Source organism: Xyrauchen texanus, chromosome 7 (assembly GCF_025860055.1).
Source record: "Xyrauchen texanus isolate HMW12.3.18 chromosome 7, RBS_HiC_50CHRs, whole genome shotgun sequence".
Classification (NCBI taxonomy): Eukaryota; Metazoa; Chordata; class Actinopteri; order Cypriniformes; family Catostomidae; genus Xyrauchen; species Xyrauchen texanus.
Genome location: NC_068282.1, coordinates 9,387,475 through 9,412,661, shown reverse-complemented (window position 1 = coordinate 9,412,661; position 25,187 = coordinate 9,387,475). Strand labels below are relative to the sequence as shown.

The window sequence follows — 25,187 nt, the reverse complement described above, 5'->3', positions numbered from 1 at the left end:
CAAATCATAAACCGTGAGTGTAGCATACAACCATTATACTTTTACTATTTCTTTAGATATTGCAGAAAAAGTAAGATTAGTATGCTATTCTAAACGTAGCCTTCCATTAATTTTCCTATGAGTGATCCATTCAACCAAACTCTTCAGGCAAAACTTGCACAGTTCCAGTGGCTTGTTGGAAAAGCTGGTCATATTTGGTTCTAATCAGATATAACGAACAGCAGGAGGTGTTATCTGAGAACAGATGGGAGAACTGATACTGTTATACAGTCTTTGTATGAGTATGTCAGTTTTCTATTTCAACACTTTATTTTAAACAACATCCTAAACAGGCTGAAAGGAGTTCTCTCTTTTCACTGTGTCCAGACAGACACAAATGGCATAATATTAATATTTGTACATATATTAATACATGTTACAATATTAATGTAAATTGTCTAAAAACATCTCCACGGGAAAGCAAATTGAGTTTATCAAAACATTTAATGGGATCTTAAAGGAAATATGTCAGAAATAAAAGAGAGATTAACATAGAAAAAAGGACAGTCACTTTTTTTCTCAGCCTAATGTTGTGAGAAGTCTCTAATAATAGCAATGGCACGTACAGACTCAAGCCCTGAGTCAAAGTGACAGGATGTCAGAACTTCATCCTCTGATTTGTGGCAGAGTCAATTATCCTTTCCAGACACGTGGTGAGAAAAGCTAGAGAAGATACTAACAAATTATCATATGTTTTTGTCTGGCTGTCTTCAGTAACACTTAAAGAGTGTATTTCAAGTCATTGCCCTCAAAAGACTTTCTAAGCAAAGTTTCCTTACCTTTCGTTTTCACTTGAGAAAAGAAGCGGATGCATTATTCTAGACATTTTGAAAGTAGCACACAATGAAAAAAAGTTGTTTGTGTTCTTTCTTGCAGCAGAAGCTGCAGCTTAGGATTTGAGACTTTATGGCTTTTTCTGGGTTTGCTGTGTTTGATTTAAAAGGGAGACAGCATTGCATTTTCACGAGTGACTGGATGTCTGTCATGTTTTCTTCAAGAACTCCCACAGACTTTAACATGATAAAGAACCATAACAATATAGAGAGTCAACTAAACTGAAACTAAAAATGTGTACTACAATACATAAAAAAATTAAATAGAAATGTAGCTGTGAGCAGAAATTATTGGGGCCCAAAGGCCAGCATGCATCCCACACTAAGTAGATATGACTTTACATTGTAAACCACAACATTTTACAAGCTGGGCTCGAAAAGGTACTCTTTTGATTTCCAATACAGCAAGCCTACCACTGCACCACACTGGTACTGGTAAGTTTGATGGGTGCTAAAGAGACATACTGAGTTGAGAGTCATCACACATAATTGTTGCTGAGATTCTTCAGTTATTCATGCAGGTTTTAAATGGAGATTTAAATAAACATAAAAAAAAACCATATTAACATTTCTCTCCATTTTCTGATGACTTGGGATAAGGAAGCAATGATTCATAAAAGGTTTTGTTAAAATTGACTAATGATTATGACCACTATGTGGCGCTGTCTCCAAACTGCAGAGGTATCCTCAGGACATAATGGCAAAGACGCATACCAGTTTTTGTTTAAATTCAAAAAAGCATTCAAAAGATGAATTACTTTATATTAAAATTCAAAATGGTGAAGGGACAATATTGCTGATGTCGTGTACGTGTAGTCGGATTCTGTATGACCCAAGAAAACCTCCTGTTTTTAGGGAAAAACAAGAAAAAATAGACATTTTTGATGTATCTTGACCCATAGGTAGCTCTGTCACCAAACTTGCCCTGTACCCTGATGGTCCTAATGAAACATACCAAGTTTTATTTTGATAGGAAAAAGATCATGAATTTGTCCTTTGATTTGAAGATCATCTGAGACAAAGGTGCAGACACTTGGACAGAATTTGTAGGAGAAGATGCAAAAATACGATTAACGTCACAATCCAAGATGGCGGCCACTGTAAGAGGCGAAGTGAGAAGGAGTAATCAAAGGAAAAATATTAATTTGGTTTTTAAGCAAAACTTCAAAAGTTATGCGCAAAAGAAAATGTAATTTTTTAACTGGTCATGGTGCTAAAGAGTTTTTCATAGAAACCCCAAATTTGGTGTGTGGGCTATTCATTCTTACCCCTATAAGTGTATCAAATGTCACACTTTTCCAAAATACAGTTCATACATTTGGTGTGTGGGCTGCCATAGACTCCAATAGTGGAATAATAATAATAATAATAATAATAATAATAATAATCTGAAAACTAACAAACATTATAGGAGCAACAACCATTTGTTAAAGAGTAAATTATACTTTAGTTTTGGTGTTTTCATATCATTGCTGGATGTTCTGATTATATTAACTGTAAATGTCTGCTAAAATCGAAGAAAGAAAAAAATAAATAGAATTAAAGACAAAATGTTTTTTTTGTATTTTGTATCATATAATTATAATTTGCAATTTAATGTCTCCAAAGCAAGATTTCTAACTCTTTATTTCATCAAAAGTATGAAAAAACAAACAAACAATAGAAAAAAAAGACTAATTTGACAGGAAAGGGGTCTATATCTAAAACAACCAATTACAGTTTGTTTACTGTATAGTATATGATGTTTGGGGGCATGTACTGTAAATTAAATTGACACACCACAATAATAAACCAGCATGCAGTTAAAGAAAATTGTGCATCTGTCTCAATGAAACAATGCAAAGACAACACAGTCTCGTGTATTTGATCCAAATTGCCTTTCGTACTCTTGCATTAAATTAATTTGTATGTGGAGTGTAGTGCAGATTCTGGATAAATGGCTTGTTATAATGCTCGTCTCCATGATTTGATCATCAATTGATGGAGCAATTTATAATAAGCCTAATTTACAAAGAAAGGAAGACTGATTGCATTGAAACTAGAGACTCATTTACTTGATCCAAGCTGCCTCAAACAAAAATCTTATATTAAAGTATTTTGTAAGTGGAGTATGGTGCCGTTTCTGATAAAGTGTAGTTTGTGCCATCATAGGTGGATGGAACAATTTGATGAAAATAGACATGAAATAAAAACTGTTCATGCCCCATTTTAGGGATAGCTCAGCCAAAAATATATTTCCATGGAACACAAAAGGAGAAAAAATACAATGAACAAGAATGGTGACTATTGTGAATTTTTATTTATGGAGTAAACTAAACTGAAAATGATAACCAAAATCCTAAATGAAGTACAAAATAAAAAAAAGAAAGAATTTTTCAACACTTCAAAAACCCTTGAGAAAACTTCAGCCTAAATCTCATGAGCTATACATAATATTTGACATGTCCATCCAGTGTTTATGAAGGTTATAATTGTTGATCCATTATTACCAAGCCTTAGGTAACCCACCACATGACTAACCTCCTACTTGATTAGATTTACTAGGGCCTCCGAGGTTTCTATTTGGATCTCCACATGGAATCAATTACACCAGGCAAATCTTATTTATCAAATATTGGAGATTTATGTATGCTGAGAGCCGCGTAGGCTGTTTACTTTGTTATTGTGGCATGCTGTGGCTGAAGATTGCTCATCACTCAGCGGTGGCCCAAGTCAACTCCACGGTACCACTGGGCAACCATTTTCCATGGTGATGTATGCTAGTGGCAGTCACCTTTGAAAACTCTTCAAATCTATTCCTTCATTTCAAAATTCGACCCTTCAAGGTCTCTTGGCTGCAGACGCATAATAAATTTGGCCCATTACTGGAACCCAGAAGATATTAACAATATTGAATGAGGTTCAGCTTGCAGGAGAGGCAACAAAGAGAACTGGTGCAGTGTGTTTGCTTCAATGTCTCCGATGCTCCTTTTGCAGTACTTATTGTACACATACTTGTACATTTGATTACCATGAACCTGCTGCGGTATTAGATGACACACTCAGGGAGGAATTCACCAGGAATTGAGAGTGCTTTTTTGCACATGCTGTCTGGGTTGTTTTAGCACCCATATTTCTAAAGTAATTTCATAAAAAGGCACAACCATGATTGCATGCTGCAATTCTTTTTTTGCAGATCAATTCTGAATGTTAGGTTGTGTGATGCAGAAGACTACTGCAGTCTAGCATACTGCACACAGGAGCTTCAGTTAATGTTCATATCAACCATCAGAATTGGGAAAAAAAATGTATCTCAGTGATTTCATCCCTGGCATGATTGTTGGTGCCAGAGGGGCTGATTTGATTATTTCTGTAACTGCTATATCTTCTGCATCACACAACCTAACAGTCAGAATTGATCTGCAAAAGAAGAATTCACACACAACAGTTCATAAAGTTTACTCAGAATGGTGAAAAAAACATAAAGCAAGCAGCCGTTCTAAGGACAAAAATGCCTCGTTGATGAGAGAGGTCAACGGAGAATGGACAAACTGGTTTGAGCTGACAGAAAGGCTACGGTAACTCTACGGGATAGACTACAATAGAAGACGATCACGTCGGGTACTTTATTAGGATGATAGTGTTCCTAATAAATTATTCAGTGAGTGCAAATGTACAGCAGCACTGCACTACGGCGATCCAGGCAACTGAATTGGCTCTTGAAAATGACAAAAGTGCACTGGACTATGTCACTATGTGTCTGGATATAGTCGGTGTGATCATTAATTGATGAATAACTGTTGCCATGATCAATATAAAATGTACCGTACAAAAACATCTCTTTTTAATAAAATCGTGTTTAACAACAGCTTTCCATGGGCTGTAATAGAACATTAATTCCACCACATGAATAGCGCTGAGTTTTGTGAATAAATCATTATCTAATATATATTCAACCTAATTTATGTAGAAAGGAGGCTTGTTTGCGCTGAAAAAAATAACAATGATGTAATTCAATGACTCCTGATGCGGTGCAATTTCAGCACATTTATAACTTGGTTACACTGGATTGCAGGTGGTTTACGAATAAGATAATTAGCCCCTCAGTTACCCACTTTACTTATCCAAGTAAATAAGTGATGTTCATACAGGGTAAAGATGTCATAAAACCATCCTTTGAAACCAGCATGAAAGAGAAAAGAGAAAAACAGTGAGGCATTTCACAAACACAGTGTTTTTCTATCCCTGAAGGCAGAACTGAATTGAATCATGTGTTGGTCAAGGCAGGACCAAATAAATATTCTGTCAGTGTCAGGGGTACCGCTGGGCCTAGAATTAAAGACCATTGTATCCTACACTACGTAGGTAGAGTCTTTAGGGACTGACAAGTATAAGAATGATAAAATACTGATACCAGAATGATATCATAAGACTATCAAACTCCACATACGGACTGCTATTCATGTCAATGATTTAAATTTTGGTTAAGGTTGGGATATGGTCAGTGTAATCAAACATCCATAACCTGCTGACCTTCAACATGGCAAAAAGTCTAGATAAGTCTCCCTCTCTAATCTGTCATAAATTCTGTGCTCAAACCAGCTACAGAAATCTGAAATCTGAGTCCACTTTCTCTGTTGTGGTACCAGGGTTTATTTATTCTTACATCATATCAAAAAGGAGAGACTGGGGCAAGTTGTCACAGTTTTAACTCCAGTGAAAAATGTCTGTAGGTAGGTTTATTTTTGAAAGTCAATTTCTGTATAGTCACATACCCTGAAGTATTGGCTACAAAAAAAGCAATGAATATTTCCATTGTTATTGCCAAGGAAAAAAAGATACAGATCACTGAACACATTGAATTTTTGTGACAACAGTCCAAGTAGTGAGGCATGTTGTCACAATGCAAACCTGCCATTAAATAGACTACTTATATATATATATATATATATACTCTTTAATTCAATAAATTACAAAGCCCAAAACAATTCATGAAACCGAAAAAAGGTAATTACAAAAATCAAACCATTGTTTTGGCAAATACGTAAATATTGTAATTACTTCAATAAATTGTACAAAACCTTTTACAACCTCCCCCAACTCCATATTTAGTTAAAGAATCCTTTTCTTGTTCATGAAACAACAAAAATCCAAAAGGTAACTCAAGTATTCTCAAAAATCACAATAGATACTCTAAATTGCATACATTTATGACAATTGAAACATATGTGAAAATGTGCCCCAATAAAAATGTGACAACATGCCTGACTTTCATGAAAAATACAATTGTCCTAATAAAACATTAAAATAACTTTCCACTGGTGACAACTTGCCCAGGTCTCCCCTATTCACTATATAATTTTTAGCAGTCAATGTGTTCCCTGGTAATCAAACCCACAACCGTGTTGTTTCTATACATAAATGTTGTAGTATAGCACAGTTTATTTTACCTCTGACCTTTGTCTACTTTATAAATTGTAAACAAACAATTACCAAGCACAAAACAAGTCACAACACAGAAAAAAGGTAATAAAAAATTTATTAAAAAAAAAAAACACATTTTGTAATTTCTTTATAAGAGAGTATAAAATCACGATACAACTTGTCGTGATTAAAATGTGACAACATTCCCCAACCTGACATTTATGAAAATGATCTTTGTCCTAGAAACATTTTTCACCCTTTGAGTTAAAACCTACCTTCATTATGTAGTTAACCATTGCCTTAATGTATTCCAGTGTCATTTTATTATGTTCACTTGTTCACTTCCAAGACCCATTACAAAAATATGATATCATGATTTACAATTTTGAACTAGATATTTGAAACTAAACATACAAAAACCTCTGCTTTAAAAAACAAGCATTTGTGTAATTGCATTCTTAAATGAAAACCTTATATTTTCTGACATATTGCTCTTGTGACAACTTTCCTGTGTGACAAATCAGCCCCGCTCCCCCCAATTACATTAGGTAAGCAATATTTGTTAACCTAACATGAATACAAAAACAGGGAGATGCCACGCTCAGTCGGTTGCTTTTCTCTCTGTGGTACAGCTCTGTCTCATCTGCTTTATTTATTCATTTGTTACCATGAATTATTCTTGAAGTACTCTATGCAGCCACTACTACACAAATATACTTTGATTCATAAGTATCTATGTAATTGAAAAGACTACATTTATGACTCAATCTTTGGAACAAATACAACTAATTTGATTGAAAATGCTTCCATTGGTGCTTAAACATCCCAAATTTGTAAGTGATGGGAAAATATAAAAGGATTATTCAGTTAGATATTCTACTCATCTATTACCATGAACAGAATGTAGATATACTGTATGTGAGCAAAGCATCATGGGATACGTTCTATCGACCAGCACAGCCAAGACATTGACATTAATTATTTTTGTTTGTTTGTTTGTGCCTTTCTTCCTTTCTCTCTTTTGCTGTCTTCCCTAGTCTTTCTACTTGGCTCTCGCCCTTTCTCTACACCCTGGACAGATGTGCAAACACTCCCATGGATTGAGGAAGAGCTATAAGGAGACATGGCACTGCAGTGACGCTCATGGTTATTCATATCACAGCCCACAAGTCTCACACCAGTGTTCTCTAAATACAGCTGTGGGAGTGATCTGGAGTCTCTGGATAATAAGTGCTAGATAATGAAACATTTACACGTGTATGATTAAATGTATAACGCATGAATAAATGCATGTTACAACCTCCAACATTTTAATTATAGTGTGATTTTTTTTATCATGACACATTAAAAAGGGACATTTTGTTTTACAAAAAAATTGTCCTTGAGGTGAACTATCCTTTTAGTGTTATTTTTCCAAACCTTTTGAAAGCATAAGATGCTTTGGGTCAGTTTTACCAAAATGTCTTCATACCTATCACCTGCAGTAAATGGTAATTTTGCTTTGGCATGAAATTTAAATTTTCAACTTTCTCTTGACTGATGAAACTGAACAAATCATTGTGGCCTCCTTTGCTTTGCTATCAAGCTGCTCCATTTTAACAGACGACATGCCATCTGGTTTTCTCTCTTCTATTATCAATTCTTATTATGGTACCTTTTGTTGTTCATTTTAGTTGCTTTATCATCCGAACACACCTCAAACACTCCATTAACCTGTCATCTCTCACAAAAAAAAAAAAATTCCTCCTCCCAAGATGGACTAAAATTTAGGCTGAAATTTCACAGCTAACTAGATCAACTCACTTGAAATAAATGTCTCATTTGATTGGAGCTTGACATCTGAACCCTGAGGGTACACACAAAATGATTTACACTGAACACAACTATTCAGACTGAAAGCACTTTATCAGGCATTTTCTTTTGAAATGTATATACTTTTTTATATTAATTTTGTATATCTTTTTTTTTTTAAAGTTTTGCCATGGACACGTGAGGCAAATTCCCTAGCAACCACCTAGAACACAATTGCAACAACCTAGAAAAACCTAGCAACTACCAAGAACACTCTACCAACTACCTAGAACAGCCTAGCAACCACCTAGCAATGCCTTAGAATCTACCCAGAACATACAAGCAACATGCTAAAAAATATGCAGAAAACCCTAATGCTGTAAAATATTTAAAGGTGCACTCAGTAACTTTTGTCTTTGTATCATCTTGGACTTACACTGACACCTAACGGCTTGGATCCAGCATAATTTAGATTAAATTGTTTTCAGTTTCAGATGCCATTGTTGAAATGTAGTATTCACAGTCAGCCATGATTAATTTAATCAATGAGTGAAAGTGTCAAATAACAGGACAGTTACTGAGATTAAGCAAGTAGTATTTGGCTGGTCATATGATTTTAACATGGCAGCCCCCATGTGTGGACCCTCTCCATGTAGAATAAAACAGCTTTTATAGGTTACTGGTATGACTGGAGTCTTCATTTTAATGTGAGTTGTCATGATTTCTACATATATTGAAACATTACAACTCATGTATTTAGGAGTTCAACTTTATTAATGAGGAAAAAATGACTGAGTGCAGCTTTAACAGAAATGTAAGTGCAGCGTAGATCTAGCGGGAAGACTAGCAGCTGTGCATCATCACACCATTAGCTGGGTCATTTCCAGCCAATCACATGTAAGTCGTTGCTTTATAAGTCTACTCACAATCTATCACATTGCTGTTTCAGTGTGCTAACATGGCAACCTCCACCACCCCACCACCACCAGTTGAGTCCCGTCCTGGACGGGGGTAGGCTCCTCGTCCCTGCTTCTTATCTCCGGCAGGATATTACGGTTCCGAGTACAATTTCTTCGGACCGCCAGATGGGACCTCTGTTTATTATTCATCAAATAAATGTCATCTTAAATCTCTCTCAAGTCTTCCTGATAGAACTATAGAAATAATGACTTCAGACTTGTTTCCCAAACACTCGCCCTGTCTGCCATTGGTACAACAGGTAGTCCTGCCCCAAACACATGCCATTGATTGAGCCAATGTTGCTATGTTGGGCAGTTCAAACAGAGCATAGTTTTGATAAATCAACAGCTCCAGTTTTTACACTTTTGGGGAAGAAACAATATGAATGGCTTATTTATAGTAGTCTGCACATTATACTGGGATAGGGGAAAATGATTTAACATTACATCACATTTAAACAATATTCAGTTTCTAAAAGTCATATGAAATGAATTAAATTTGACTTTTTAGTGTAAAAATTAAAAATGACCTTTGGAATATTAACTCTTGTCTATTTTTCTAAGCTCTTCTTTTGACAAATGTGGAGAGCAGTTGCTTATTAATTCAACTTTCTATAAATGCAAGTCCATTTTTTAATTTCATGGTTTTTAAATATTTCCTCTCCCCCAAATTGATTGTCTTTCCTATTGGTGAATGTAATTTCGTACACTCGAATCAAATTTGCTCTCCACTCTCGAGACACACCAGAGCAGCTCTGAGAAAAAGGTCCTGGAACTTAACTAATAAATGGTTAAATCTGGTACAGCCCATATCAATAGTCATATCTATTTAAAATGTGTGTGGTGGTTAATTTGTATATTGTACATTCTTAAAGGTGCAATCAGCAGTTGTTCCTCTTTAAAAATTATTTACATACATGAATAGTACTTAGAATATATTGAACGATCACATGAGAAGACTCCAGACATATCAGATGGCCTAATGATGGCCAACATATTAAGATCACATGACCAGCCAAAAACTCACTTTATATCTCTGTATCCTCCCTATAATTGGACAAGTTTGCTTGTGGCATAGATTAATAATGTTTTCACAGAATTTTATGATGTATTTTTGCTTTAATTTAGCAAGGTAAATCTATCAAACTAGTCATCACTGCTGTAATGTAATTTACAGTGTTTGAACTTTCCCTGAATTGGCTTCATTGAATTACTGATGACTTGATATCTACGCAAAAATCTAAAACCGCAAAGGGTTACCCATTCTTTATTTAGGGATACCTCTCAAAAGTGCATTCAGTAATTTTTTCCTCATTAAAAAAGTTTAACTCCTAAAGACATTAATTGTAATTTTGCAATATATGTAGGAATCATGTCCACTCACATTAAAATGAAGACGTCAATCATATCAGTCACCTTATAAAAGCTGTATTATTCTACATGTAATGGGTCCACACATGGGGGCTGCCATGTTAGAATCACATGACCTGTGAGAACATGTGAGAAATGTGATATGCTAAAGACATAAAATTGTTTACTAGTGTTGGAAAGAATTGACGGCATCTTAAAAATTGCTATATACCTTTTAAATATAATGCCTTGACAAATATACTGTACATATATGCTGAGGGAGTGACTATGAATTTGAGACCTTGCTGACTTCGGACTGCCGTAATCCATCTTTCATTTAAATATCCTTAATTTTTTATTTTTGGAAAGACATGCAATCTTAATAGTGGATTTTTGTCTTTTGCTATTGCAGCAAATGGGAATGCAAAAATGTTTGCGGTTTAATTCCTCGTTTCAAGCCTGGATTTGTGAAAAGGGTCCACTGGCCAGTGCAACATATACAAAATATCACTGAGTGCACATAAAAGCCAGTGTGTATGACTTAGAATATCACCACTCATTGTACCCAAGGAATGCAATTTTCCTGGAATGGAGCCCACAGCCTAGCTCTGTCTGACACTTATTCTCCATTCGTGCGGAAGGGTCAGATCTCAGAGCAGAATATGGGGGAGAAACAGATGCTTATAGCCCCAATGTGCCAGAGAAACCAAAGAAAGCTTGGGAAGAGGAGGAGGACGTTGCTACCCTGGAGAACAGAAAGGAATAAGTCTCCATTCGTGTGGAAGGGTCAGATCTCAGAGTAGAATATGGGGGAGAAACAGATGCTTATAGCCCCAATGTGACAGAGAAACTGAAGAAAGCTTGGGCAGAGGAGGAGGACACTGCTACCCTGGAGAACCGAAAGGAATAAGACTCCATTTCCCCTAGAACTTCCTCAGGGCACTTTTGATTATTCTCACAAAGACGATTCATACATCTTGACTGCTACAATTTCAGCTTCCATCTGTTTACATCCACCATTACTGTAGGGTTATGAAAACTTCATGTTCTTCCTCACGATCCAAGTACCCATATAATTTGTTGACTGAAAATTCTAAATCTAAATGTCTAATTTTAATCTAATCTCATGGTAATCAAAATCTGTCCCATATTCAGTAAACGCCACATTTCTATGTAAATTAGGCTTATTTTGCTGTAGACTGTGCCTTATCCACATATGTAGCGCTATTTGGCTGGTACAATTAAAGTCCAGGTTCAATTCAAGTTAGGCTCAATGGACAGGATTTGTGGCATAATGTTGATATACATTTTTTTTTTTTTTTTTATTCAACTCATCTCTCGTTTATTTAAAAAACAAAAAAGAAGTAAAAATCATGGTCACAATGAGGCTTTTACAATCATAGCGTTACTGTAAAGTTTTCCAGATTGTTCTAGTCTGCTGTATCCTCCACAACCTAGCACTCAGAACCTACCTCCAATATCGGGAGCTCCACTACGCAATTTACGTTCAGCACTAAATATGTGGCTGCTAAAACTATGCAGACAGCGTGTGCAAATAAGCAATGAAATCAGCGGCCAGTAAATTCCCCCCTCTATGTGCAATACAAAAGTATTTCATAAGTTTACCTCTCCCCAGGGGCAACAAGTTGGTTCCAGCTTGTCAGCTAAGCCTGACCTGAAGCACTGGTGACATGAACAGATGATCACGGAAATTTTCGAAGAAATATAGAAGGAAATCAATCACTGAATCACAAGAATACTTTCCCCCTGGAGTGCTTCTGATGTTTTATTTTTCAGGAAGGAAATGCAGGTACTGCAGGAAAGAACATTTGGAAAATGACCCTGTTTCTCATAAGCATTTAGTATATGATGTAGTTCACAAAAAATTGCATTTTCAGAAGGATATACCACAGTGTTTGCAAAGCAGCAGAAGAACAGTGGTATAGTTTTAGGTCAAATGACAGTACAAAAAGTTAATAACTTAATTATACTATAGATAGAGCGAGAAAGGGAGATTGATCATAATGTACAATGTAGATGGATAAACAGATGCTTGAAAGAAAATATATTTTGTCTATTTTTTATGTCAATAGATGCAAGAGAAATGGCCAATCACAATCCAGTATGCACATACAATGACATCTTGACTGTTGTTTTGATATTGAATGACAATCATTCAAATAATGCAATTATTCTTAAAACAAACTAAGTTTACAAACAACAAAACAGCACACCTATGGCTAAATAAATCAATAAACACATATAAATGTAGTCTATATGTAAAGCAGTTTGGGAATTAATTGCACATATTTAAAGGAAAAAATTTGCTCCTAAAGATATTATTAGTTATTTTGAACATATGTATAAAATCATGAGCACTCACATAAGAGATAAGAGACAAGGCTCCAGTCATATCTGAAATCTTATAAAAGCTGTTTTATTTTACATGGAGACAGTCCGCACATGGGGGCTGCCATGTTAGAATCGCATGACCAGCTGAATACTACTCGCTTAATCTCAGTAGCAACTCTATTATTGAACACTTTCACTTGAGGATTAAATTAAGCATGGTGGACTTTAAAAAGTAAATTTCTACAATGGCATCACCAGCTGAAAGCTATTGCATTTGAATGATGCTACATCCACATCCCTAGTTGTCAATGTCCAAGACAAAGTCCAAGTCAAGATGACATAACACAAAAATGAGTGCACCTTTAATACTTCAGGTAAAGGATTTTGAAAAACCAATAACCAGAATGTTTGAAGAATTTAAAAATATCAATATCAATATAAATAAAATAAACAAATAAATATTTTATATAAATAAAAAAAATAAAAAAAATATATATATATATAATATGATCTAAAATTTAAATTAAATATAAAACAATATACAATTTAATTTACATAAAAATTTATAGGAAATTTTAATTCCAAAACATTGCAAAATTAAATACAAATTTTCTTACCGTCTTCCCGGGATTTTTGGATAAAGGCGTCGACGCCACTCTCTCCATAATTGCCCTCAGATGCCACAGTGGACACATAGTTCCAGCGCATGGCCCTAACAATGTCCACCATGGCCTGTGCCTGGTAGGTGTCCGGAGGTACCACGCGGGAGAAGAAGTCATAACGTGTGTTGTCACTCAGCTCCGGCGCCGTGGAGGCATAACTCACCTGGGGAATCTGTAGGAGGAGACAGAAACATAAATCCCATTCAGGCATTGAAGCACACAATCCCCCAAACCTCCTGCTGCTTCTCAGCTAACCTCTGAGAGATTATAAAACAGTCCATCATCCCAGACTACATCCCCTATCAAGCTCTCTCTTACACAGCCACATGAGGTACACTAAGGACAGCAGGGATGTGGGCAATCTATTCAAAGAATGGCAGTGTGTTGAAGCCAACAACAAACTGGTCAACAACTGTCACAGTTTAGTAGACAGTTTAAAGAAGCTCCAATGAGACAAGAGCGTCTTAAAGGTGAAGTGTTATTTTTTTCAATATTAAAATTCTTTCTCTAATCCCATTTTAATATGCAGAGATGAATACACTACTGTTCAAAGGGAAAACGCAGTAACTACACATTATGTCAAAACAGAGATATGACTGAAATTGGAAATCGGAAATCCAACAAAGGTGGTTTGAAATGTAGTCTCTTCAGACTACAAACAATCAAACTGATCTAATATACAGTACTGTGCAAAAGTTTTAGGCACTGCTGAAAAATGTTGCGCATTAAGGATGTCTTAAAAAATAATGCCATAAATAGTTTTAATTTATCAATTAATGTCATGCAAAGCCCAGTAAACATAAAAAAGCTATATACATTTTTTATGTGACCACCTTTGCCTTCAAAACAGCACCAATACTCCTAGGTACACCTGGATGCAGTTTTTCTTGGTTGTTGTCAGATAGGATGTTCCAAGCTTCTTGGAGAATTCGCCACAGTTCTTCCTGTTTAGTCTGTCTCAATTGCTTCTGTCACTTCATTTAATCCCAGACTGACTCAATGTTCAATAGGGGGTCTGTGGGGGGCATGCCATCTGTTGCAGGGCTCCCTGTTCTTCTTTTCTAATCTATTCTATTTACAAAAGTAATGTTTGGGAGTCTAAAATGTGTATTTCCTATTGAAACATTAAAGCTGAAGATATAAATAACAATCTTCAGATAAATGTTTTATATATATATATATATATATATATATATATATATATATATATATATATATATATATATATATACAGTACTATGCAAAAGGCACATAAGATGTTTCACAAAAGCATTTGTCTTGGGGTGGGACTATCTATTTGTCCAAACAATGGTAGATGAGGAGAGTCCTTTGAAAAGAGTAGCTGTTTTTACCATCTCAATTGGTGTTGCAAGTGGCGCAGAAATTGCACACTTCAGCCTAAAGGATCTCACTCATTTTAAGAATTCATATACAAGCTACACTGAACACTGGCGTGTTGTGAAACTTAAGCATTCACCATAAAATGGATCACTGGTGATGCTCGGAATACATTAAGCTAATGTCTGACATAAAATAATGGATGGCTTGCACCAACAAGAACGTAATTTATACAAGTTTATTAACTTGGCTATTGTCTGCATACTCTGGTTTTTAGACCCACACTCTCTGCAGACATAATACCAGCAGTATGCTCCATTACAGAGGATCATAAATTCAGGGGAGAAGAAAAAGATTTGTTTTCTTTTTAAACCATAACCTATACTTATTTAGAAATATTTATTTACTGCTTGAAGTATACATTTTTTCCCAAATCTCCTTATCGTTTTTCCAGAAAAAGTGCTTGATATTTAAAAAAAAAACCTGTATACCCTCTAATGTGACTTTGGACAGTTTTAATTTAGGTTTAATTATTTTGTATAGGCATTGGTGAATCACATTCAATTGATAACATGCTAATGCTGTTAAACACATAAATAAACAAATCGCTGGCAGGCGTGTATACAATATAACAGGGAAAAATTAGTAATAGCCCGCACATTGTTGTATAGCTTGCAAATCTGTAATATCTTACAGCGTTTTGGTCAAAGATCTTCTTAAGGCATTCTATTAATTTCCCTGAAGATTCTGCCAGTTGCAAATAGCCTGTATCACTGTTACCATCATGATTTACCAGAGAAGTTTCACAATTTATGCTGGCAATGTGCTGTGAACTACACCAGAGAATGTTAATGGTGGTGGACATCCTCCTTGAAGCGTGAACTGAACATGTTTTAGGCCATGTTTCCACCTGGTATTAAGATGCGCTTCGGGTGATCCAATCACATGTGGTCATATGAGACATATTGCTGTTTACACCTGGTCACTTAAATGCGTCTCCTGTGACATTTTGTGTTAGGATATGGAGGGGAGGATCTCTGTTTCATGATGACATACACAATCACTAGGTCAGTGTGTTACTGCATGATAATAAAGCAAAACAAAGTCAGAAAATACAAAGAAAGAGCGAAAAAAAAAAAAAAAAAACGGTGTGCTGTTTCTCCCAGATGCGGTTGAAATTTAATCTAAGCACAAACACAACATATCAAGCAGAATTATCCGTTATTTTAGTGGATTATCTGTATTAAAGGAGCTTCAGATGTTCGTGTTTGTCATCTGTGTTGATATCAGACACACTAAAGAAGATTCGTGAAGCTCTCGGGATTGTGTATGTAGGCTATATGGTTATTTCATTTTAAAGCTGCTCATAAATGGCAAAGTTTAAACTCTTGTTTTAGCACAGCGGTTGATTGTGAGGTGAGGGGTGGCACTTCACTGCTGCTGGGACACATATAAGACGGATTACTGTGTGTTCAGACCAGAGGCGACAAGAGCATCAAAATTCACTCTGGCTGCCCTGCCAACAACGCTATGGAAGATTCGTGGATGCTTTGGTTTTGTGAACTATATTTAAAGGGGCCGCAAAACATCCAGACATTTCGACCGGAACCTTTTTGCTGACATATCACAAGTAGTGTATATCCTCATGAAATCTTTTAATGTATTATTATATAATATTATATAAACCATAATACCCACTTCATTCAGACACCTTTGTCCACGCATCGTTTTTTAAAATTATTATTTATATCCTGTAAGCAAACTGGGACAGATCATGTATTATGGGAAAACCCGCCACAGCAATAATCAGTTTCTCCAACATTTTGTCTACAGAACTAATGTTTGGTGGGAACCAAAGTTTACACTGTTGTGTTCTCTAGACTTCGCTAGAGCGGAGCACTTCCATACTCCAATAGGTTGCCGCCAAACCACGTCAAAGCTCATTACCATAATGTTGCCCGCACTTGAAATTTCTTCTGACGCCCACACCGCCCAAGACGTGCCGCTTCTCACCGCCAAGAGACGCTGGCTGCTATAGAAAATTAATGACTTCCGGTCGATTTTGACGCTCTCGACATCTCTGGTCTGAACGCACCATTAGCATTTAGCCTACACCTCAAATGCAATGTGAATAAATGTGTTTTTGACCACATTCGTATGTGGTTTCTGTGATCCGATCACACAACTTTTTTGACTCTTTTTTTACACTGATTTCAAACCTTTTTAACTGACTTCTTGAACTGTTTGATTCACAAAAGAGTATCATACGACAGCAAAATGTCCTCACTTTATTTGAGACGTTATTGTGCTTAATAAATAAAAAAATTTACAAAGTGAATGTACTTCAATCATAAAAACTATTTCATTACTGTTCCACATAGATGTTAACAGCATTTTCTAGCGTGTCTTGTGCCTTCCTTATATGTAGTTTTCATGGGCGTGGATTATGATAATTGTGAATGAACGTGCACACACCACCTCTTTACGAATGTTTGGAATTCACTAACATACACTTTAACAAATTTAGCATTTGTGAATATATATATATATATATATTTGGGATGTCCCCAAAGCTGAATACCTTATATGGAAAGGCACGAATATTGACTTCAAAACAAATAAGAAATTCATCAGAATAATAGAAAAAATATTCGGAGACTGATAATCCAATGAGCAAATAAAAGTAAATAAACATATAGAAAATTAAAAAGTTATGATAAGTCTGTGAAGCCAATATTACTACAGTGTAAACCTTATGAATGAAAATGTGCAATGGTGATTTTCAGTTCAGATCATTCTTGACTCTGTTTGCAGTCTCTGTTAATTGGGCGCGTCTTAGAAATCTAAGGTTGTAAAGATATGGTAAAATATATTATACACATTTTCCACTTCTTGCAATGTCTGTTTGAAATGTGATCACATTGGCAGCAAATGTTTCACACAATTCAAATGTAAGGATTTATAAACCAACCTGAGCACGATTTTTAATTTCTGACCAAAGAAGTGATGATTTTATATTGGAGCTCGGCTGTCTTATCACTTAGACATATAAAGTCCAATAAACGTTACAAAAGCTAAGTCAAATTTTGATGTGACCACCTTTGCCTTTAAAAAGCACCAATTCTCCTAGGTACACCAGAACACATTTATTCTTGGTTGTTGTCAGATAGGATGTTCCAAGCTTCTTGGGTGATCTGTTTAGGCTGTCTCATAAATACTCAAACCAGCCCATCTGGCACCAACAATCATGCCATGGTCCAAATCACTGATATCACATTTTTCCCCATTCTGATGGTTCATGTGAACATTAGCAGAAGCTCTTGACCCATTACATACATGACTGTATGCACTGCACTGCTGCCACATGATTGGTTGATTAGATAATCACATGGATGATTGTTGGTGCCAGACAGGCTGGTATGAGTATTTCTGTAACTGCAGATCTCCTGGAATTTTCACACACAACAGTCTTTAGAGTTTACTCAGAATGGTGCCAATTACAAAAAAAAAAAAACATCCATTGAGCGGCAGTTCTGTGGACAGAAATGCCTTGTTGATGAGAAAGGTCAACTAAGAATGCCCGGACTGGTTCGAACTGACAAAGTCTATGGTAACTCAGATAACCACTGTGTACAATTGTGGTGAGAAGAATAGCATCTCAGAATGCTATTCTGAGATGCGGGTTGGCGCAGTTTTGGTGGCAAAGGAGGGACCTACCAGTGCTGTAGTAGTGACTGAAGAGGTGGGCATACTGTGAATTTATCGACATATTAAAATATTTTAAATTATATTGTAACGTAGTTCAAGGGAAAGGAGGAGGCGAGAACCGGCTTGACAATGTAAATAATATTTGAATTAACAACTTAAACGAAAGACAAACACACACACATATGATAGACACATATGATAGACATGTCCGCAAACGATCTTTCTCTCCCGCACGATCCTCTGCAGTCGACCTTTATCCCTCTCGGAGGCTTGATTAGCCTAATAAGGGACCGGGTGTGTAGGATCACGACCCGGCCCCGCCCTCCGCCCTGCCACATATATAAAATGTGTAAGAAAATTATAGTTTTCATCACATACATAAATAATAATAGCAATGTATGGTCTGTTGTAAACATAGTTTCATTTGAAAATACAAAATATATGTCAGAGTAAGTTTCTTGCTGGCATGGTGTACAGTGCACTACTAAAACTTGATATTAAATATCTCTTTAAATTAATAAGTTTGATTAACTGTTCTTTTAATCAACAGTGAAATGGGTAACACTATATATTTACTCTAATTAATAAACTAATACATGCATTATTTAAAACACTGCCTGGCCAAAAAAAATAAAAATAAATCACCGTTTGGATTTAAATAAGCAGATAATACTTAAGAGCCTATGACTGGAACATTATTGTAGTGATTAATATGTTTATTAATGTTTATTAATATGACAATTAATTTAATGTACTGACTGACCAGGTTATCCCATCAATGGATTTTTTTCTTTCCTGACGGCACAGACATATTCCAGGACGACAATGCCAAGATTGATCGGGCTTATTTGTGAAAGAGTGGTTCAAGGAGAATGAGGAATCATTTTCACACATGAATTGGCCACCACAGAATCCTGACCTTAATTCCATTGTAAGTCTTTGGGATGTGCCGGAGAAGACTTTACGGAGTGATTCGACTCTCCCGTCAGTAATGCAAGATCTCGGTCAAAAATGTATGCAACTATGGACGGAAATAAATGTTGCATATGGTTTTCGAAACAATGCCATGCCATGACGAATGTGTGCCGTAATTAAATCTAAAGGTGGTCCAACAAAATATTAGAATACGCAACCTTTTTTTTTGGCCATGCAGTGTACATAATAAATTGTTAAGCATTGTATAGGTAATGAATAATGTAGTAATGTTCATGTCAACACTTTATCTTATATTACGATGTACAGTAAATAAGAATGAATGATTAGGCTATTTATTTGTTTTATTTGTGTAAAAAAAAAAAATTCTGTGTATATAGTGAAATAGCTTTCCTATTAAGTAATATAAATTAAGATGATTTGATATCCCGAGGAGAAAAGGCACCAATGAAATAAAAGACAGAAAAAAATGACATTTGATACAGTTAGTGGACAACTTGTCATCCGCAAAGAAGAGTATAAAAAAAACTTGCATGCATGCAGTATTTTCTCAAAATGTAATAACATAAGTTTTATTTTAAATGAATGAATATTTTCAATATTTAAATTTGCATTTAAAATCTATATAGAAAATGTTAAATGTACAATATAAATATTAAATCTAAATGTATATCTAATTTGCATATTGTTATTATGCAGTGTTAATGTGCTCTTGTCAGTTTTGTTAATATGCATCTTACCCCTGGGCAGCTAGAAGGTTTTCACTTTGTAAAAAAAAAAATAAAAAAAATAAACCGCTTTACTCTTAAAGTCTGCTAGGTCTCTCAATGAAGATATTTCATATATTGCCACCATTCAGTGAATGAGTATGATGGCTGCTGTCTATGCTGGCTTCTGCATATGTACAGCTATTTGATTGAAATTTATAAGTGACAAGTTGATGCCACTAAGGTAAATATTTATAATGATTTAGATTTAATATTTATTTTTTGAATTTTATATTTTATATTTAGATTTAACATTCATTTAATTTCTTCTTTAGCTAAATCTGGCATTATGGAAATTTCGGTAACACTTTAGAATAATGGTCCGTAGTTAACAAGTAGCTATGCAGGAAGTAATAGGTAGTACTGCATTAACACCGAACTTAATACTATTAACTAATATGGAAGCAATATTAACTAAGCAGTAAGTAATAGGTAATTTAGTACAAAGGTAGTTCCTTGGTAGGTATTTGATTATTACTAAAGAAATATATCCTCATTGAGAACTACTTGTGAACTAAGAAATAATAACCAATTAATTACTAATCACAAAAGTAACATGTCTAAAAGTGAACAATTGTGGGGGTATGGTCATCATGGTCATAACATTTCAGAAGCATGTGCCTCAATTGGGTTCTTTGTGGAAACCAGTTTATGAATATTATCTCCCCCAAATACATTAGCTACAGGTTGAGATTGTGACTACTACTCTTGCCAAAGGATGGACGTATGTTCTCTGTTTATTTCAAACTTAAACATAGAATAATACTAATAATGATATATTTTTTAAAATCTTAAATAATTAGGAAGTGATGTTGACACTCTCATGATTGGATTAGTTCACTATCATGAGCTCTATTGAGTGTCAGTTCAATATATCTCAGACTCCAAAGACCTACCTTTATGTTACAGTAGCTGCCTGAGGAGGACTTCTCTTTAGGATATGAATATAAACATTGATGTTCTCTTGTCAAAAACAATTTGCATCTTTAATGAAGAAATTGGCTGCATTTATGTTGCGATAAGTGCAAAACCACGTCTTCCAGATTACAGTGTTTGTTATAGTGCCTCACAGAACCTGTACAGTATGAGTCAAATATAAAATTAAATAACTTGGGTAACACTTTAGAATAATGGTCCGTAGTTAACAAGTAGCTATGCAGGAAGTAATAGGTAGTACTGCATTATTCACAAGTAGTTCTCAATGAGGATATATTTCTTTAGTAATAATCAAATACCTACCAAGGAACTACCTTTGTACTAAATTACCTATTACTTACTGCTTAGTTAATATTGCTTCCATATTAGTTAATAGTATTAAGTTCGGTGTTAATGCAGTACTACCTATTACTTCCTGCATAGCTACTTGTTAACTACGGACCATTATTCTAAAGTGTTACCGAAATTTCTAACTCAGCATTATGAAACATTTCAGTGCTAAATAAGCGCTGATACACAGTGTTACAGAAAAGTACATTTAATGCCTGAAATAAATTATATGTTTACACAACCAAATGACTGTTCTGCTGACTTGTTAACAAGAACACTTTCAATTATTATAGTATAAAACAAATACTTTAATCCGTCTAATACCTGATACTGAAACCAAAATATGAATGTGCTTCTTTCTCATTGTCATTGCCCACAGTGAAAAATGCATTGGATGGAAAACACCCACACCTGCATGTCAGCAAAGGGTGTATGAACTCAGTGAAGACCACACAAGCAGGTGGAGGAACGAACAATTGGCTACAATCTGAGCACAGGCCGATTGTAATAATGAAAAAATATATACGTTTGGGTACTATTTTTCATTGTAGTATGCAACGGCATAGATTTTAAACATTGGTGGAGTTGTAGCGTGAATCATTTACCCATGTTGGAATAAATAATGGGGGGGGGGGTCTGTACATGTTTGCAATCAAAACCCCCACCATTATTTATACAATGATAAATGGAATATACCCTTTGTAGTATGATCTAATTTATAACAAAAATGCTAATATTTATACATGAGCATTTTCAACACAAAAGGAAATCTGCCACATTGATATGTTTGTAGCAGCACATGTTTTGTTTTTCACCCAGGGATATGCTAAGATATATGGATACCAATTCTGTCAGGGCCAATAACTTAATGCATTACTCAACAGGGAAGAAGCCAGCACAGAAGGCATTGGATGTGACAATTGCGGATGGACGTATGCACTCAGAGTAATGAAGACTCAATGTGCTTAATTGTCCGGAAATAATGTCACAATGCAAAATTCTCAATTGTCCAAAACTAAGCTTAATTTTATTTATATAATATATTATATATATATATATAGGAACGAGATGTTGTGTCGAATTAAGTGACACAAGGGGTCTTCCTGGGATGCCAAACGTAACTCTGTAAAGGCCAATGTCAAGTTGGCAGACAAAATTTACAATGCCCCGCCCTGGACATATGGGTATAAAGGGAAGCGGGGCAGCGAATGCCAGTCATTATTTTGCACTGAGGAGCCGAAAATAAGGTACGGCCATTTAAAGTGGTAGGTCTAGTGCTGTGGCAGGAGGGACACAATGTCTCGTACCTTCCCTCCCCTTCTGTCACTCACTCAACGTTGTGTCGAATTAAGTGACACAAGGGGTCCCATATAAAAACGGGAAAAAAGGGAAATGCGGGTCCGCCGACAGGGGGACCGTATCGTGGGAAATACATCATGGGGAGTTTGCCTGAAAAGGGAACTAAACCCGTGGAGCCCGACCCCAGTACAGAGCACCAGTGACTCGTAGTGGGTCAGGATGCGAATGCTCCACTGAATTTGCAGGCCAGAAAGATAGGGAGGAGAACTTCCAGGGAGCGACGCTTAATGGCTAACCTGGGAAAGAAGGCGCACTGGATCAATTTGGTGAAGGGCACTTTGTGCAAGCGGACACCCACTGAGAGATCCCAGGAGGGGAATAGGCTAGGCCGGGGAGGGTTCAGTCTCCGGGCACCTTTCAGGAACCTGATAATCAAGTCGTGCTTACCTAGGGACTTGCCATCTACTGCGTCGTGGTGGGCTGCGATAGCAGCTACAAACACCTTCTAGGTGGAGGGGTACAGCCTCCCCTTCAGCCTCTACTGCAGGAATGAAAGCACTGACCGAACTGCGCACCTCTACGGGTCTTCGGCTCGGGAAGAACACCAATTCACAAACAAGCGCCACTTTAGGGCGTAAAGTTGCCTGGTGGAGGGAGCTCTGGCTTGGATGTTCATGTCTACGACTGCATGTGGTAGATCTACTAGATCTTCCCCATCCCGTCCAGGGGCTAGATGTGGAGGTTATGGGGGTGCACGTCAGGAGGCAGAAGAGCGTCCCGAGGCTTGGATGCTGAGAAAACCCTCAAAGCACTTACCTTGCTCCGCGCACCCAGCAGGGGACGGGTTAGAGACTGTGGAAGACATCCTAGATAGGCGTCTTTGGAACTCATCAGCACTGGGGCTGAGCAGTCGTGGGGCCGGAGGCAAGGGAACTGCGTCCGGGGAGCCTGGACTGTAGAGTTTTGGGGCTGGGGTGCCGTGAGAACAGTGCGCACCAGCTGGATGACCCAGGGAGTGAGAAAATCACTCTTTATTGAGAATGAGGATGCCGCAGCTGTAAGGCGATGCAGCAAATGAAACAAGGATTCTCCTCCTGGCCCTCCACCGTGGGATGGAGTGGTCTTGGTACCAGCTCCGGAGAGAACGTCTGACTGCCTGGGTCATCCGTCTGAGGAGCGCTTCAGAGCTTTCCTGATCCTGGAAGGGGTCCTGGAGATTGGGGGCATAAGCTGCCTGCGAAGTGCTCGATGCTGGGTCTGAGAGCTGGGTCCGGGTTGAGGCGGAGCTACCTGTTGTTTGGCCGCAGGCGGATGCCCTCGGCGAGCAGGCGGGGCGTGCTGGTTTGGCGGCGCCGCGGAAAGATGTGCCATCTGCTTCTTCACCGCCGAAAACTGCTGGGTGAAGTCGTCGATGGTGTCGCCGAAGAGGCCAAGCTGGGAAACGAGGGCGTTGGGAAAGCGCGCCTTGTCAATGTCGCACATTTCAATGAATATTCAGCCAGAGGTGACACTCCTGGATCTCCATCGCCCATCCGAGTGCCTGTGCTGTGACCTTCGTGGCTCTGAGAGCGAGGTTGGTGGCAGAGTGCAGTTCCTGCAGCACGTCGGGGTCGGAACTACCCAGGTGCAGATCTTTGAGTGCCTTGGCTTGGTGAACTTGCAGGAGAGCCATGGCATGCAGGGCGGAGGCAGCCTGTCTGGTGGTGCTGTAGACTTTCGAGGTCAGTGATGACGTCATTCTACGGGCTCTGGAGGGGAGTACCGGGTATGTCGTCATCCAATTCCGGGGGCTCAAGGGAGAATGCCGGCTGGCCGTGAGGCGAGCCACACTCATTCCGAGCTCGGACGGAAGCAAGCAAGCATGCCGGGGGGGCGGTTGGTTCGTGGGGATTTACCCGGCAAAACCGAACCAGTCGTCATCCCCAAATTGCCTTCATCGCCAGCCGGGTCATCCTCAATCCCGTGGGAAGAAGGATTGACGCGGGGGGCAGCTGAAGTGGCTTTCTCTCGTGAGAAAAGAAAGCCGTGACCGCAATGTTGCCATGTCTATGTTCTCGCACGCTGCCTGCGTGTGATTGCAGCCCAGGCACGTGAGGCAGATTTTATGACCGTCAGAAATGGAGAGAAATCAACTGCATCCAGGAACTACACAGAGGCGGAAAGACATCTTTAAAAAGACGCGTCCTGAAAAGGATGTTCAATGCCTGCTGTGTATTGCTCTTTTATGAGTGGGAACTCAAACTCTTTTAGAGGAAATAAACTCTTTTTAGAAGGAGAAACACTCTTTCGGGCAATGAAAGCGATGTCGAAGCGCCACAGTGTGCAAAGAGAGAGAACGCCTGCTGGAAATGCGCTGTAGATCCAACAGGTGAGTGAAACAGTGGTGAACTCAGCTTGCTGTTGCACAACCGTTCGACTACGAAAAAAAAAATTCTGACTGGCACTCCCTTTATACCCGTATGTCCGGGGCGGGGCATGAAAATTCTG

General features: G+C 37.4%; 1 protein-coding gene across 2 annotated transcripts in view; it reads right to left on the bottom strand.

Annotated features, from left to right (window-relative positions):
- The window catches only part of LOC127646621 (metabotropic glutamate receptor 4-like), a 274,744-nt gene that overhangs the window by 105,930 nt on the left and 143,627 nt on the right, over window positions 1-25,187 (bottom strand). For both annotated transcript variants that reach the window (XM_052130380.1, XM_052130381.1), the window contains exon 3: window positions 13,345-13,561. In XM_052130380.1, the coding sequence (XP_051986340.1) occupies window positions 13,345-13,561 (217 nt within the window). The remainder of the gene's footprint in view (window positions 1-13,344; window positions 13,562-25,187) is intronic.